The sequence below is a fragment of the Sturnus vulgaris genome, chromosome 1, assembly GCF_052056855.1.
Source record: "Sturnus vulgaris isolate bStuVul1 chromosome 1, bStuVul1.hap1, whole genome shotgun sequence".
Classification (NCBI taxonomy): domain Eukaryota; kingdom Metazoa; phylum Chordata; class Aves; order Passeriformes; family Sturnidae; genus Sturnus; species Sturnus vulgaris.
This window is the reverse complement of record NC_142243.1, coordinates 23,272,959-23,289,118: the sequence shown is the minus strand read 5'-3', so window position 1 is coordinate 23,289,118 and position 16,160 is coordinate 23,272,959. Positions and strand designations below refer to the sequence as shown.

At 38.8% G+C, this 16,160-nt stretch overlaps 1 protein-coding gene across 1 annotated transcript; it reads left to right on the top strand.

Moving 5' to 3' along the window:
• Positions 1 to 791: 791 nt before the first annotated feature.
• Positions 792 to 15,645, top strand: FAM133B (family with sequence similarity 133 member B). The gene is made up of 11 exons (XM_014875675.2): positions 792 to 964; positions 4,564 to 4,661; positions 5,366 to 5,444; positions 7,514 to 7,588; positions 7,761 to 7,793; positions 8,188 to 8,256; positions 8,850 to 8,942; positions 9,986 to 10,033; positions 11,661 to 11,756; positions 12,021 to 12,065; positions 13,574 to 15,645. The coding sequence occupies exons 1-11, from the start codon at positions 941 to 943 to the stop codon at positions 13,658 to 13,660; spliced, it is 747 nt and encodes a 248-aa protein (XP_014731161.1). The 5' UTR covers positions 792 to 940; the 3' UTR covers positions 13,661 to 15,645.
• The last annotated feature ends 515 nt before the right edge of the window (positions 15,646 to 16,160 follow it).

Here is a 16,160-nt window from a genome sequence, read left to right as displayed (position 1 = left end):
TTCCGTCTGTAACTGACCGCTAGATGGATCAGGAGACAAATCTGTCACCACGAAATCCTGCCCCCTCCTGGGAGGCGGATTCCAGACGAGAGCCCCGGGATAGAAGTTCACGTTTACACTTCAGGGCTCCCCTCAGAGCCATCCCCTGCTCCCCCTCCAAAGGCTGTCTCCTCAGCAGAAGGGAGACATGGAGCTCCTGGAGCGGGTCCAGCGAAGGGCTACAAAAATGGTGAAGGGACAAGAGCATCTCTCTCAGGAGAAAAGGCTGAGGGAGCTGGACCTGTTCAGCCTCAGGAAGAGACTGAGAGGGGACCTCATTAATGTGTATAAATATCTGAAACGGGGGTGCCAAGAGGATGAATCCAGGCTCTTCTCAGTTGTACCGAGTAATGGGACACGAGGCAACGGGCAGAAACTGATGCACAGGAAGTTTCTCCTGAATATGAGGAAGAACTTCTTTATGTGCAGGTGAACAGATTCCAGTCCAGAGAGAGTCCAGAGAGGTTGTGGAGTCTCCCTCACTGGAGATATTCAAGAACCGTCTGGACACAATCCTCTATCACGTGCTGTAAGACGACCCTGCTATAATGAGGGAGGTTGAACCAGACGACGCGCTGTGGCCCCTTCCAACCTGTCCCATTTTGCGATTTTGTGTCCCCCGCCGCTGCCCCCGCCGCTCTCAGTAAACCTTCCCCTCCCGCCCCTTCCTCCCGCAGTTCTGTCCGGGGCGGGGCGGGGCGGGCGCTGGCAGCGAGGGGCCGGCCCGGCGCGGCGGCCCCAGCAGGCGGCGCTCTGCGGCCGCCGCCATCGCCACTCCCGCCGCTCCCGCAGCTCCGCGGCCGCTCGGGGCCGAGAGGGGCCGCGGCTTCCCGGGCGCGGGGAAGGGCCCTGGGCTGGGCTAAGGCGGCGGCGGGCGGTGGTGCGGAGTCACGGCGGCGCCATGGGGAAGCGGGATAACCGTGTGGTGAGTAACGCGGGCAGCCCGGCTGGGCTCCGCCGCAGCCGCGGCACCTCTGGGCGGGCCCCGGCGCCGAGACCGTGGGGAGCCGGGCGCTGCCTCGGCCCGGGCGGGCCCGTCCGGCCGCAGCCGCGCTCCGACCGCCGGGAGGGGCAGAAGGGGCCGCCGCGGGGGACAAGAGCGGCCCGGTGCCGGCGGGGCAGCCCGCGGCGGGCCGGAGGCTGCCGAGGGCCGGGACTGGGGTCCGGCCGCGCTCGGGGCCCCGCCGGCGGGCGACAAAGGCGGGCCGTGCCCTGCGCCTCGCCCCGCCCGCCCGCGGCGCCCCGGGATCTGCCCGAGCCCCGGGTGGGTGCGTTATCCCTCCCTCGGCACGTGCTCGGGACTCCCTGGCAGAACCTCTGATTGCCTTGTCAAATCCGGCAGCATCGTGACTGACGCCTGCTTTGTGGTCTGTCGGGAGAAGGTGATTAAGGTGCTGGCCTGGTCCGTACAAAAATAAAATGTTCCCAATGGGAGTTGCAGCAGTCTCTGAAGTAGCACTTATCCTAGCTAAGCCGGATTTCCTTAAACTTGGCGTTGAGCTGTACCTGAGAGATCTGAAATTGAGCTTTACGCAGCACTCTGCTGCCTCGGGCGGGAGCCAGCGCTCAGCAGACAAAAAATGCTCTTCTACACACCTGACTGCAGAGCCTGAGTTCATACATAACTGAAACACATTCATCCTTCTTCCTATTTTTCTTTAAATGTTTTTGTACCAGTTAGCCTTTCACCTTCTGTTCGTAATCACTTAAACACTGTAAGTTTGCTGCTGAATTTTGTGACTCAACACAAATCATAATACTTTTATTTTTTCCCTTTCTCTTTTTCTTTCTTGTATATGCTATGAGTTCGTACTCAGATCAATTCACATCTTTGCAGACCTTGGTGGAACAGTATAGTAATAGGCATGGAGGACTCAGATATTGTATAGATAGATGGCAAAGTCCCTTTGATTGCATTGTTGACCTATCAGAAAAATGGAGTCTACTAAGAAACAGTTGACCATGTATTAGGCTCCAGGAGTGCCATGGTTGAGATGTTCTGTAAGGTTTTCAGGTGTGTATATATTTGCTCTTAATTTTCTTTTAATGGGACAGCTGGGATATACCTATCCGTGGCAGCAAATCTTTATGTTCCTATATAATGTTTATTATGCCAGCATGGCATAATACATATTACAGACAAGTTATAATATAGGACCCTTTGCTCCTCATGTATGATCACAGAGATTTCTACTGTTATTCACTGTTGTGTCCCTTCTTAAATACACCATCGTTTTTGACTTTTTGGAGATGGAAAATAAACATGCATTTGACACATCTGCAGGGCACTTGCAAGGCAATAATAGTACTGCTTGCCCAGAGAATCCTGCCTGACAGTAGATGCTTTACACTTCTCATGAGCAAGGAAGCTGTGCAGCAAATGCATGGGTTAATACCTGCTTGAGCAAACTGCTGACAGAAGAAAATGAACGTGAAGACAATCACTTTCTTTATTTAGGGTGCATTTCCATGCTCTTTCTGGCTAGTGACATGTAGTTTGGCAAAGTAGTGTAAATACTTTTCAGAGATGTTTATTGGTGAAGTAATTCTTCCTAAACAAACCTGGTTGAAATTATAAGAACATGTCTTAAGACATAAATTTTCTAATCTTGGAATATAGAGCAGTACACAATCTATTAAGTACTTGCTGTGGTAAAGTTAAAGAAAGCCACTGAAGGGAGGAAGCCTCCTGGCCAGTAATCCAGAGGCAGTTTGAGCAAGTAGAAAATCAGCGTTTGATAGCTGTAGCCTCTTCTGCAGGTAGAGAGTTTTGTTGGGAAGTGGTGAGGTGTTCATTACTTGTTAGCTCAGCTAGGAAAGTAGCTGATTTTTATTTAAGAGCAGCAAGAGACCTCATTTTTTTTTAAAATAATTGCATGAGAAGAGCTTTCAGATGCCAGTTTTTGAATGGTAACCAAAAGTCAATGTGCACACTGGAGTAAATCAAGTTTCTAGTGGATCTAATACATTGAAATTATCTTTAGTGAAAACAGTGTCCAAATAGTGCTGTTCTGCATTCCTGAAGGAGCTCGTTTTCCACTCAAAGCTGAATTCAATTACAGAAGTTTTATTCATTTTTAGATTTGTCATGTGAATGCCTTTCTAAGTGTTGTAACTACTTGAGTGCATAGTCCATCTGCTACTTGTTTCAGTTTGCACACCTCCGTGTTTATTTGCCCATGTTAGTTAGCCTTTTTGTGTGAATTAAATCAACAAAGCAAAGCTCCAAGGAATGGCAGCAAACGTCCCCTTAGAGTTGCAAAGTCAACTTGAGTAAAAAAAATGCTCCACTTGAAGGGTCCTTGGATTGCTTCAGAGTGGTCCAGCTGGTGAATCTGAGCCAAACTTGTGTGGGCAGTGCTTCCTTCCAGCAGATGCCTCATCCCAGGCAGAGCCTGGAGTGCCTCTTCCAGGACCAAATATATCCCCAGGAGCTGAAGGCCACCAGCCTGCTTGCAGTCCAGAAACTCAGCATTGCTGTGGTCACTGCTTCTGCAGGGGAGGCAGCAGCTGCTGCTTCTGACAGCTTTCACAAATGCTCACTTACTGTGCATGGTTGTTCCTGAATGCCTGATAAAAAGCAGCGTTGGACATGTGAGAGCTACACAGATGGTCCAATCTTTGCTTTGGATCTACAAAATGTACTCTTCAAAAATTGTCTCAGATTAGGCAGCCAAAACAAGTCATTTTTTCCTCGTTTTTCCTTGTCTCCAAACTGAACAGTAAGAGCAGTTATGTTCTGCAGAGGTGTTGGGATGACATACTGATGAAACTGAATGAGATAAGAGGGTATATGTACCTCCTTTTCACATGAACAAAACATTGTTGACATAAAAAAATTATGGAAGAGTTCTTCCATTAAGTTGGGAGGTGGATTATTAATTCTAAATTTTAATTTAATCTTTCATAACACAAAGAGGATGCATAGGTTTGAAAGATACAATATCTCATAACACTGGGATTATGTATGTTTTGGTTTTGTGGGTTTTTTCCTCCTTAAAGTAGCCCTAAAATAGCCAAAAATCACAGAATTTTGATACATATATAATTATAATGAAGTACCACTGCTTGCTTGTTTTGGTGCAAGTAATTTAATGCAGAATTTAGTGACTCCTGTCAGCAATTTTGAACAGAACATTAAAGGCACAGGATCAATTGTCCCAGAGAATGAGAGCTGAAATTTAATTACATTTTCTATATCCCAGGGAAAAATATTTCAGAAATCATGATGTTATTCTTAGTTTACAAAAGCATTGCTGAAGGAAGGGATTTGTTGTAAGGAACATGGTCTTTTTGAGGATTAGTTCTATCTGCCACAGTATAACTCCAACTGAGAGCACTTAGCTGAGTCTTTCTTCCAGACTGAATCAACTCAGTTTAGCTAAATATTTCATATTCTTAGAAACAAGTCAGAATTATTTTTCAAGGAGTGATAAAAAGTTTCTGTGAAGAACAAACAAGATATTTTGGTATCATAGTGTAACTGATGAATTTGGTATTTCTTTTTGTTGTTTCATATTCAAGGCTTATATGAATCCCATAGCTATGGCCAGGGCACGAGGTCCTGCCCCAAATTCAGGACCAACAATACAAGACTACCTGAACAGGCCAAGACCAACATGGTAAGTGACAGTGCCTGTCTACCCTTTTGATCTTTTAAGTAAAAGATTTGTTCCCTCTTACTAAAATGTCACAGGTATCTACCTCCTCTCCAGAATATCCAGTAATAGATTTTGAAAGATTTTTTTGTCTCTGGCCAAGGTATTATTTTCTAAACATGCATTCAGTCTCCTCTTTTAAAAACAATAGAATATAATTTTGAAATGTATTTTTCTCATTTGTCTGTATTTTTTGACAACAGTTTCTCAGAAGAGGAGAAGGTCATGTTAGCTTTTCCTCATTTTGTAATACTTAAACCTTGTAGATATATTTAATTTGTAAACAAATTAATCAAATTAATCTCTAAAAGAATAATACCAGCAAAGGTATGTTCTTAGAATCCAGTTTATCCTACCCAACAAAACCACCACTTTGAGATATTATCAACAACTTACTTTATGTTCAATCCTTTGCCTGCCCTCATGAGACATTAGAGAACAATTTACCTAATTGCAAAGTTAGCTTCAAATCTTTTGGAGGGATTTAACAACCGTACTTAAGTTATTAGGGCTAGGTTACCATATGTGTAACATCTAAGATGCTTTCATTCTTCTTCTCTTGGAAGTTCAACCAAGGCTAAACTTCAAAAAAATTCTACGGAAAGGTTAGACATTGAAGAAGGTATTTTTAATTGAAAAAATTGTGTTCTATCATTCTTTTCATATAGGGAAGAAGTCAAAGAGCAACTAGAAAAGAAAAAGAAAGGATCCAGGGCTTTGGCTGAGTTTGAAGAAAAGATGAATGAGGTTGGTAATACTATTAGCTGTTAATACATGATTCTTTTTATCTAACATGCTACATCTGTTATCATTTACAATATCAAGTAGCCATAATATTTCACTTCACTCCAGCTTTTAATGAGTAACTATTTTGTTTCATTTATGCTGCAAGTTGAGTTTACAACTTAACCAGTAAAGAGCTACTTTCAGTTCAGAGAAAAAACTATATAAAACTTTTTTTTTAATTGCTGGCGAATAAAACTTGACCTTGTCATAAATGTAAATATATTTATACAAATGCATGTGCTTATACCAATAAACTAAACAGTGCATTTTCAGTTATGATAAACCAAAGTCTGTTGTGCTAATATTCACTTGTTTGAGGTCACAGAATCCCAGTACAGTGAAAAAAAGGAAACTGGAAACAGATGTCTTTGGCAAGGAATATACATGTAATATTATTATGGGAGAAGGCACAAAGAATGACTTTCAGCCAGATAGGACTATGAAGCACTTGTTTTTCTCTCATCCTAAGCTGATTACATGTGCTGGTTTCCTGATATAAATGCAGCTGTTCCGATGTTTGTGTTCTGTGCCTACTGAAGATCCGTGTAGTATTAGAAAGTTTCATGTGTAACTCCTATTGTATTCAAGGGAGAAATTAGTATACAGTGAATTTAACTGTTTCTGTTCCTTCTTGGGTCCGGGTATCTTGAGATAAGCTTCAGTAATCTTCATCATTGTGTGTAAGTTCCTGGTTGAAGGAGATTATGCTCCTCCTCTGTTATTGGAAGGGCATAGTACCCATAGTACTCTGGCTACACCTTTTTGCTTAAGAAGTTGTAACAGGATGTGGAGGGCCATGGAGTGCTATTCTGAGAGGATCAGTTGTTCTGCACTCTGAGTTTTAGCTTGGTGAGTTTGGTTTAGTATTTTACCATATTCCTTTCCTGATTTTATATTTGCTTAATGTGAAACAAGTGAAATTGGCATGCGTTGAAGCTACCATCCTTTCAGTATGGTAGCAGGGTAGGAAGGGCTGCAGGGAATCATGAAATGGCCATGAATTATTCCTGAAGCTCCTAAGAACGAATCTCTGAACACCTGAAAAGATCACAAGTCTCTGAATGAGGTGCTGTCTTCCCTATTTTACTGACAGTTGTCGGACATTTCTGTTTAAAACATAACACTAGCACAGTCTTTAAAATAATGAAGCACGGATTGTTGTGAGAAACCCCTCAGGTAGCTCTGAGTACCTCGTGTATCAAAGTACCCAACCCACAGATGCTGCCTTGGTCCATGGAAGCACATTTCACACAGCAATGCATCCTGGCTAATCTTCCATGTCCCTCAGCAACTCTGTTCAGCTGATTCACAGTGCTGATGTGGGGATCTGTGTATCATCCTGCATTGCACAGGTTACTTGATTCCTGATATTTCTGTCCCCTCAGCACAACATGTGGATCATCGTTGTTTTGCCAGTGCAGTACCAATACAGCTTCATTGTGAAGATCAGAATAATAAAGAAGGGAGCACATGATGTGTCTGACAGTGCAGACTGAACATAGCAGCCTTTCAGTTTCATAGAGGCAGGTTGGATATTTATTTCAGAGCTCTTTAAGGGGACATTTCAAGTAAACCTAGAGACCAGGTGTGGAATTGAAAAGGAGGAATGAGAGGAGATTTTTATTCATTCATTTGGTGTGCTTGGCCTAGCAAAATAAGAGTGTTTCTATGAAGGTGTGTATAGTAATTTGGTATAATTATTGCTGACACCAACAAGGCCCAGTATACACACTAAAAAGATGCACATACGTTGAAGAAGGGCCAGGAGAACTGTCTTGAATTTTGTTTCAGGTGATTTTTAGAACTAAGACAAAATCTCAGCTTTTCTGGTAGGATATGTATGAACTAACATTGTATTTTGCTGAATAATAATCTTCTGTAAAATCAAGTGTATTCCATCTTTAGTTGACATTATATATTGTTTACTTCCTGTGAGTTTTGTTAAAATTATAATGTCAGGTAGAGGAGAGCTTAAAAAAAACTTCAGAAATGACCCTCCTGTTACTGTTTCTTATTGGTTTTGTTTTCAGAATTGGAGGAAAGAACTGGAAAAACACAGGGAGAAATTACTGGGTGGAAATGAGAGCTCCTCCAAAAAAAAAGAGGTAAGTTGTTTTCAGTTGTATACATTCTGTGTTTGGGACTGAATTATCATCAATGCTGCTAACACAGAATGTATTCATGAATACATTTTAAAAGCCAGAGTTGAAGTTTATAAACCTAAATGCATGCCAAAAGAAATTATGCTGAAGTAACTTTTTTTTTTCTATTTTTAAGAAAAAGAAAAAGGAAAAGAAGAAATCTAATAGGGTGAGCAAAATTTTCAGTTTTCTGAGCTTTTTTTTGGGGGGGTTGTTCCTGTTTGTCATTTAAGTTCTCTTGGAAAGAGAAAGTATGGCTGTAATATTGATTTTAGATGTTAAATTAACTTTTATTTAGAAAGGGTTTGCATACATTCAGTACAAGGAAAATTAAAGGCAGGAAAAGAGCATTAAATAGATACTATTAAAAGAAAAATGTTAGAAGCTGTTTAGAAGTTTATTTAAGAAAAATCTATATAAGACCAGCTTCTCAGAAGTAAAATTGTATTGGCTACGCTTTGAAAATGAAGACATTTAAAGGGAATGTTTGGATGGGCTTTTGAGTATTTGCCAGACAAAATGCTGCATCTCACAAGCTTCACTTTTTGTTGTGTTTGGTCAAGTTGTCTTCATCTTCCTCTTCTTCATCAAGCTCTGATTCTTCCAGCAGTTCATCTGATTCAGAAGATGAGGTAAGAGCTGATCTATTGGAATCTATCATGTTTTCTTCATGAGGTTTATTTAACACAGATTTTGATAATATGTTTTAGAATATTTTGAGGGGCTGGTTTGGATAAAACCGTTTAGTTTTTATGCATTTGGTATATATAATAAAGTTGTGAATTCTAGACACATATATTGAGTCAATAGCTTCTGTATGAACACTACAGATTTTGGCATCCTTGCTTGTAAACTGGATCCATTTTAATGCTGAATTGCTTTTTTAATAGAATCCCCTACCTAATCATAAAAATGCAAAAATACCATTTTTACTTTCTAGCAAAATCTTTGTTACAGATAATCAGATTCTACAGCAAACATCTAAATAATAAACAATCTAGAGAACCTGGATTTTTCACCAGTTCACATTTTTTCAATGCAGAAGAGTTATGAAGGTCCTCCACTAAAAGAATCAAATGTAGTGTACTTTGTTCCTCGGGAGAACATTATAGCATGTAGGAATTTGATGTTTCCTTTTCTTTACATTTAATGTAAATCTTTCATTCTAGTGAGAATAAATTCAAGTTTGTGTTTTTCCTTCTTTTTCTACAATATTTGTGGATAGGATAAAAAGCAAGGGAAGAAAAGAAGGAAGAAGAAGTATCGCTCACGGAAATCTTCAGCAAGCACAACTTCAGAATCTGAGTCAGACAGCAAGGTAAATATGCAGATGTATTGCTCTTGCCAAGTTTTCTTGGTCAGTGTTATAAAACTGTAAAGATTTCTGGCTTTAACATATTAATGTGAGTTTTCATCTTCCACTTTTAAAGCCATGTATTCTCACATTGCCTGAGCTGGACTTGAATTTTACACATGCAGTGTGGAATCTGCCTCCACTGGCCACATGCCTGGTGGAAGTCATAGGACCTTTAGAAAATGAACATGCTTTATTCCAGCAATTTGTAGTCTTTTTGCTGAATCCAGACATATGCAGCTTTTGTGCTGCTCAAATGCTTAGTTTTGATAATACATTAACGCTTAAAATGTCTATTATGTCTTAATGCAATTTAATTCAACTTCATATCTGCAAATGCGGTATTGCAGGATAGCAGTGGCCAGAACATTGCCAAGTGAAGCTACATGAGGCAGCTTGTTCTATTGTGTTAGCATTTTTCTGTCCTACAGTGCATAGTTACTGTACTTACTGCTTAAATATTAATAAAACAGTGAGTTTTTAAGATTCTCTCGCAGACTTTCACTGGAATACCTAATTTGGTGGGATATAAATTGTAATGAATGCCTGTTTGCAGATACCTATGAATTTGTGCTAATGGGAGGTTAAAAACTTCTGCTGCATAAAGGGATCCAGAGATACTGCAGAAAACTCTGGGAAAATACCTGCTTGACCTGGTTTGATCAGCAGAGATGGACATGGATAAAGAAAAAAAACTCCCAACTGTTACATATTTTATGTGGTTACAGCAGTGATAGCTGGTATCCTTCCTAGAGGCTCTCTAAGTGTCCTGCAAGGATGCTGTTACCTCATTCCATACAGACTTTCTCCTGCTGCTGGATCAGGAGATTAGCAACTGCATCAAAATTACAGCTTTTTATATTATTCTTGTCAACTACAACGTCGAAAGGACAATCTTGAAGAATTACCTTCAACAGACATAAAAAGACTATTGGTCAGACTGCTTTGGAGATTTCTTCCTTTTTCATGTAATGATTTTGTTGTGATTTCTTTTCCTTTCTATTTAGGATAGCACAAAAAAGAAGAGATCAAAGGAAGACTGTGAAAAAGAAAAGGTATTTTTATTCTTGAAATCCTTCAATCAGAATTGCATGTTGCATACATAATAGATATTTATTTTTTTAATATTAAATGCCTCACTTTACATCTGTGGAAATTTTCTGTCCAAACCCACACAGTCAGAAGGTATTCAGTGCACCCAATTTGAAGTAGATGTTTAGTTGGATTCAGCACCTGGTTTAGTAATTATTGTTAGTGAAAAACACTGATTCTGTTCTTGTTATAAAGGTAAATTAAAACTGTATCTAATATGCTATAGTAGATCAGCTGCATCGTTAGTGTTTTGGGGTTTATCTTTAGCTGTCACATTGAGCTAAAAATGTGTGTGATGATATTTTCAGTAGCATACCTGGTAGGTTATTGACTTGTTGCTGTAAATTAAGAAACATAAGCAGAGGTTCTCTTTATTTAAGTATAGCCATAATTAGAGATACTATACTTAAGACAGCTTTGAAGAATTGCAGAGAAAAATGTATTAGCTTATGAAAAATGACCTTATTCTGTCATTTCTCTTAAGCATGAAAATCCTCTCTCCTCACCACCACACCATTTTGTACACTCATCCATTATCTTTAAACAATCTAATTGACTTCAGTTTTAGATATTTGTACACTACAGATAAACTAAAAATGCTTTCAGAATCCACCCTAGTCTTTCTCTCCAGTTACCTTTCTTTCTTGTCATGTTGGCCTCTCCTGCTCTGGTCAATAGTATTGACTTTGATGTACAAATTCTTCATTGCATGAGGCAATTTACTGATTTTTCTCCCCTTGCTCCTACTTCTGTTCTACAGTGTCCATTTCCCATCTCATCCTTTTGAATGGCTTCTCTTGGAAGACCAAGTACCTATCATGGTCCCTTATTGTAGCACTACTTTCACACATCTGAAAGCAGAGGGCACTTGGGGACTAGAGGTCTTTCTTCCTCTACCTGCAGATCCCCCATGTGTCAGATGGGCTGCATCCTCTGTACTTGTCATGAGTTCTTTTGGGAAGTTTCTGATCTTAGAAACTAAGTGAGAGAAAGTACCTTCAGTCTTAGGAACACATTGCCTTGTCCAGAGCAAAGGAAGTGCAGGGAGCAGAGAAGCAGCTCATCAGAACAATCTCACACAGGATTTTAAAAAACCTGTCTTTTAAATGCATTGGATTGAAATGTGATGTGTTGGAAGTACAGCTGGCAGGGACATCTTGTCCTGGTTCAACACAAATACTGAGAGAGCTTTTTCTTTCATGAACAAAGCAAGAGTTTGAAGCTACAGTGTTTGTATGTATATATTGAGACATCTTCAGTTACTAGTTACCTAAAAGTGGTGAAATGTTTTATTTTCAAATGCTTACTCCTCCATGTGTTATTATTTAAAATAAGAGACTGTTATTATTCCTCTCACTTTTAGACAGTTGCTGTATCTTGGTAACAAGAAAAAGGAATATACAGAAAATAATTATTTTCACTAAGAGTTGATTTTAACAGTTTGGTAGGGTAATTTGATGATGATGAGGGACTGTCAATAATATTTTAAAATATTTCACAACTTAGAAGTGATATTTCCATCTTACATTTTAAGCAGAGGTTTTATAAAATGTGAAAGGTCTGACTTTACTCACAAATTATTTTGTGTAGGAAGGTAAAAATCACCACAGAAAAAGGAAGAAGGCAGATCGAGGTGATGGACCTTTATCGTCAGAATCTGTATCTGAATCGGATCAGATAGAGGAGGTCAGTGTGAATCTTCAGGTTCAGATGTTACAGTGCTTGTAGCTTACTGATTCATGAACAAATGAATGAACTAGCTTAGATTTAATACATTGTTAAAACTGTTCTGCACTCTACAGGTGAATTGAAGAGTGCAGTGTATTTTTCCTTTTAAAATATACTTTTAAGGATTGTTTAATCTAGCTTCTATCATCTACAAATAATTTTGAGTTAATTTTCTTGAGAATCAACTTCTTATGGATACTACATTGGTTTAATTTTCTTTAGGTGCAAGCAAAAAAGAAGAAAAGCAATGAGGAAAAAGAAAAAACAGCAAGTATCCCTTTTACTCATGCTGTAGTTTTAGGATATAAATACTGTGTACTTGGTTAATTTCCAGTTTCACGTTTTTCAGTAATACAAGTGTTTAATAACAATAGTATACTGTTACATCTAAATTAACAGTTTCTCTATTTACTTGCTGAAGTCACTTTTTAAGTTGTTGAATTAAAGAAGAATTTGTCACTCTTATCTGTATGTGATTTGAGATTTATACAACTTTAACACTTACTGTAGAATATATTTTGTTCTGTATCAATGGCCTAGAACTACTTGTATCTGTGTGGTACCAAGTTTATCACAGAGACATCAGGGCTGTTCCTTCATTAGGATTGTGTGTAATTCCTTGGTAAGCCTTCTCTGCCACCATGGAAAGGGCCTTAGGACATAATTGCTGCAACATCTATGCCATTATAACTCTTCCCCCAACCAAATTTAAAGCTGCCAGCAACCTGTTACTTTTCTCAATATTTTTTATTTGTATCTGTTGGTAAAAATGAGAGGAAGCTCCAGCAGTGATTATATGGAATCCAGATTTACCACATATATCTGAGGTTCCGCAGTTAGGAGTACAGTGGTTTGGGGTCCTGAATGCCCACTTGAGATGTCTTTGTATCTGTCTCCCCTGTCAGTAGCAGTGTTCCTTATCAGGCATGTCAGTTGTCCACAAGGTAGGGCAAAGGGAAGGTCTACATTAGTCACCTAAAAATAGAGCATAGGAGTATCAGTGATACTCTGTACACATTTTTCCGTGGAACTTGTTTTTTTCAGATTCATATGAACTGTTTGCCATAACATTTCTAGTGATTGTATATGGACTTCTTCATAGACGATTTTTATGTGTAAAGAATATGTATAAAGCAAAGCTTTAATACTGGTTATTTTGTTTACATAATGCCACACCTATTTGAGAATTTCAGCTGAAATTCTGCTTGCAAAAAGACAAGATTGCATCTCTTAGCTTCTGTATTACAATGTCGAGCATGCTACCTTCAGGACTGAATCCAGTAGGGTTAATTTGAGTGTATTTCTATTTACAGTTGAGATTATAATTTATTTTAATAAAGGTACAAGTGATAGTCTTGCCAAGTGCAGTTGAGCTATTTAATTTTACACAGTGAATTTAAGAGCTTGCTTTAAAATCTGTAAACATCCTAGTTATTCCCAAATACGTCACTACTGGTCAGAGCACTTCCTTAGTACTTTCTCAGTAATCTGAAATGTTCTGAAAATAATTTAAAATATTAGGAAATGTAATAATGACAGCAATGAGAGGTGTGAAATAGCCATACCATTGTGGAGATAAATTTAAATTGAAGACTGCTCATAATAGTGCAAATTTCCGGGTAAAGTATTTCTTTTTGTATTTTCTCAGTAGGCTTCTGTAGGAATCTTTTGAAATGTCTTTCAAAAGATATCCTTTTTGTGTTCTCATTTTGCATTAGCAGAATGCAATAGATGGCAACTGTATTATACAATAATTTCCTTTTTATTTTTTTTAGGATAAAACAAAAAAGAGAAAGAAGCACAAGAAACATGGTAAAAAGAAGAAAAAGAAGACTGCTGGTTCAAATTCTGATTCAGAATAATATTTTAAAACAACCTGAGACTATCAACAGAAGTGCAATGACTAAAGGAAACTTAAACTGTGAAATGACAGCAAACTTTACCAAACTGCATGAGTTTTCCTGTGTTTTAGAAATACTCCTAATCTTTCAGTAGCCAGCCAGATACAGCTGTGCTGGGAAAGACCATTGTTATTGCCTGCTGCTTAATACATGAGGTACAACTTTTATAAAATTCCAGTAAGCAGTGTTAGATGTTTGAGACAATATCAGATGGTAGGCCAGCTGAGGTGTAAAATATTGAAAAATAAGAGTTAAACTTCTTAAATAGTAAAAATAGTCTTTTAAAGCATTAGTAATAGTCTTTATTTGTAAATCAGGACAAATTAAATCCCAAGTTCATCCTGCAGGTTAATATTATGCATAAACTACTACAAGCTGGTGTCTGCTAATGGAAAATGAATGATAACATTGAAAAGGCTGCCTTTGTAGAAATGTGTATCATCTGCCCCGTTACTCTCTCCATGCTTAGGAGAAAGGGAATGCTACCATTTTGGCTACCTGAATAGGGTGCCTTTGCCTTTGATTCTTGCAAATCTCTGCTACTTTTAATCCATGCATCTCTGCATTCCTGGGAAGCTAGAGCTATTGTCAGCAGACTTTTCTGAATGAGCAGTTTTGAGCTTCCAAGCATGTGCTTCTGCATTAAGCAAGAGCAATGACATTTTGCAGTATAACTGACAGTCAAAACCTGAAGATTTTACCTCTGCTTTTTTGAAATAGCGATAGACTTTTGCTAGTAAATACGCGTATTTCATTTAATGTAATTTTGGTTTAATTGAAAACTTCTTGCAAACACTGGTAGCTTTTTTGCATTAACTTTAGAATTGTTTTGCATGATTTGTACCATTTTTAAATTAACAAAATGCAGGTAATCATTTGTTGTAACCAGTTCTATGAATTACATTTCACATGCAGATTTTCATGTATGTATTTAGTTATAGTTAAGTTCATTGCTGTGTTTAAGTGCACACTTGCTGAAGTTATTTAGCATGTAAAAAGCAGGGTTTTGATACCTTAACAGCTTCATATTGAAGCTGATTTTACTCTAAGCAAGTTCAGTGGCAGATCTATGTGACGTGTCTTGTTAGATAAAAAAAACTACTGCCAGAATCTCATTAAAGATACTGTTTAAACAGTTTGTATTTATATTTTTGTACTTGAGGGCTACAGAATGTTGACCTAAGTCATAAAGCTGTTTTACTTTAGTTTAGTTGCTTTAGATAACTGAAAAAAAGCTTTTTTAAATTAAATGTGCCCACAAGGAAACACGAGCAACCATTTGATTTTAGTTTACATTAAATTCTCACTTCATCTTCCATTGAAGTACTGATTGCTGGGCCTTCTGTTAGCCTTTAACAGATGCCCATCCATCCCAGGTAGTCAAATATAGATTGTATTTTTGATCTACCCCTTTTTTCCATTGCACAGGTGCTAACTTAGAACTTACCTCTATTGCATACAGATGTTTCAAATGTTGTGTTCCCAAAAATTTCAGGACTTTTAAGACATTGATTATTAGTCAGCAAACCATAATTAAAATCTGTAGGAGAAAGATAATTTCATATTTCCATTTTGCTGAGAAATTGTCTTCAAGTTCTTGGGAAAATACAATAATTGAGTTCCAGCAATGTGCATCTAAACAATAGTAATATTTTCATCAACTATTTTATACTCTTGGATTTGATGTTACCAATTCTAGACGCTCTTGTCAGGTTAAAATAAAGGTGATATGCAGTGAACAGAGGGGTTTGATTTGGGGTTTATGTTTAGTTTTGTTGGGGTTGTTTTCTTTTTAAGTTGCGGTGTTGCAGTTTTGGTAAAAGAACCTGTAATGAACCATAGTATAAATGCTCTGTCCTGTGTGATACCTTATCTGACTTTTACACAACCACCTGCCACAGAAAGAAATAAAAATGGAAATGAGACCCAGTCTTCCAAATACCTAAGCCGGTATGTCGTTTTAATTGTGTGACTGTAACTATCTGTTCTGCTCAGCTGAGTGCTGCTGTCATGCTTGGGAAGGGTGTAGCCGCTCAAGGGGCTTATGAGCTTTGTCTGTTCCCAAAAAAGCTGCTTTACTACTGAAAGGGAGCTGCTTCAGTGTGAAATACCTTAACAAATACGTTGAGTCTGCTCTTGCATGCCCTTTTCCTGAAGGAAAGGTGGAGGTTGCTCCCAGCCCTTCAGCTTTCCCGGTGTGCCCACGCCGTGGTCGTGAGACAGTGACCGGGGTTTTGGGTGGCACCTACATCCACGTTCCAAATTTCAGCAGAGGGACAAAGCAGAAAACGAACCATGTCGGAAGAAGAGTGGCTTAATATGTTTTTGCCTTCTGATAGGAGATGAACAAGCGCTATTTTATGTTGTATTCCACTTTTAGGTCTTTTTTTCCCCACAAATATTTTTAGAAATTTGAAATGCAGTTATTTTATTTTTTACGACTGCAGTTTTTTTGAATGCG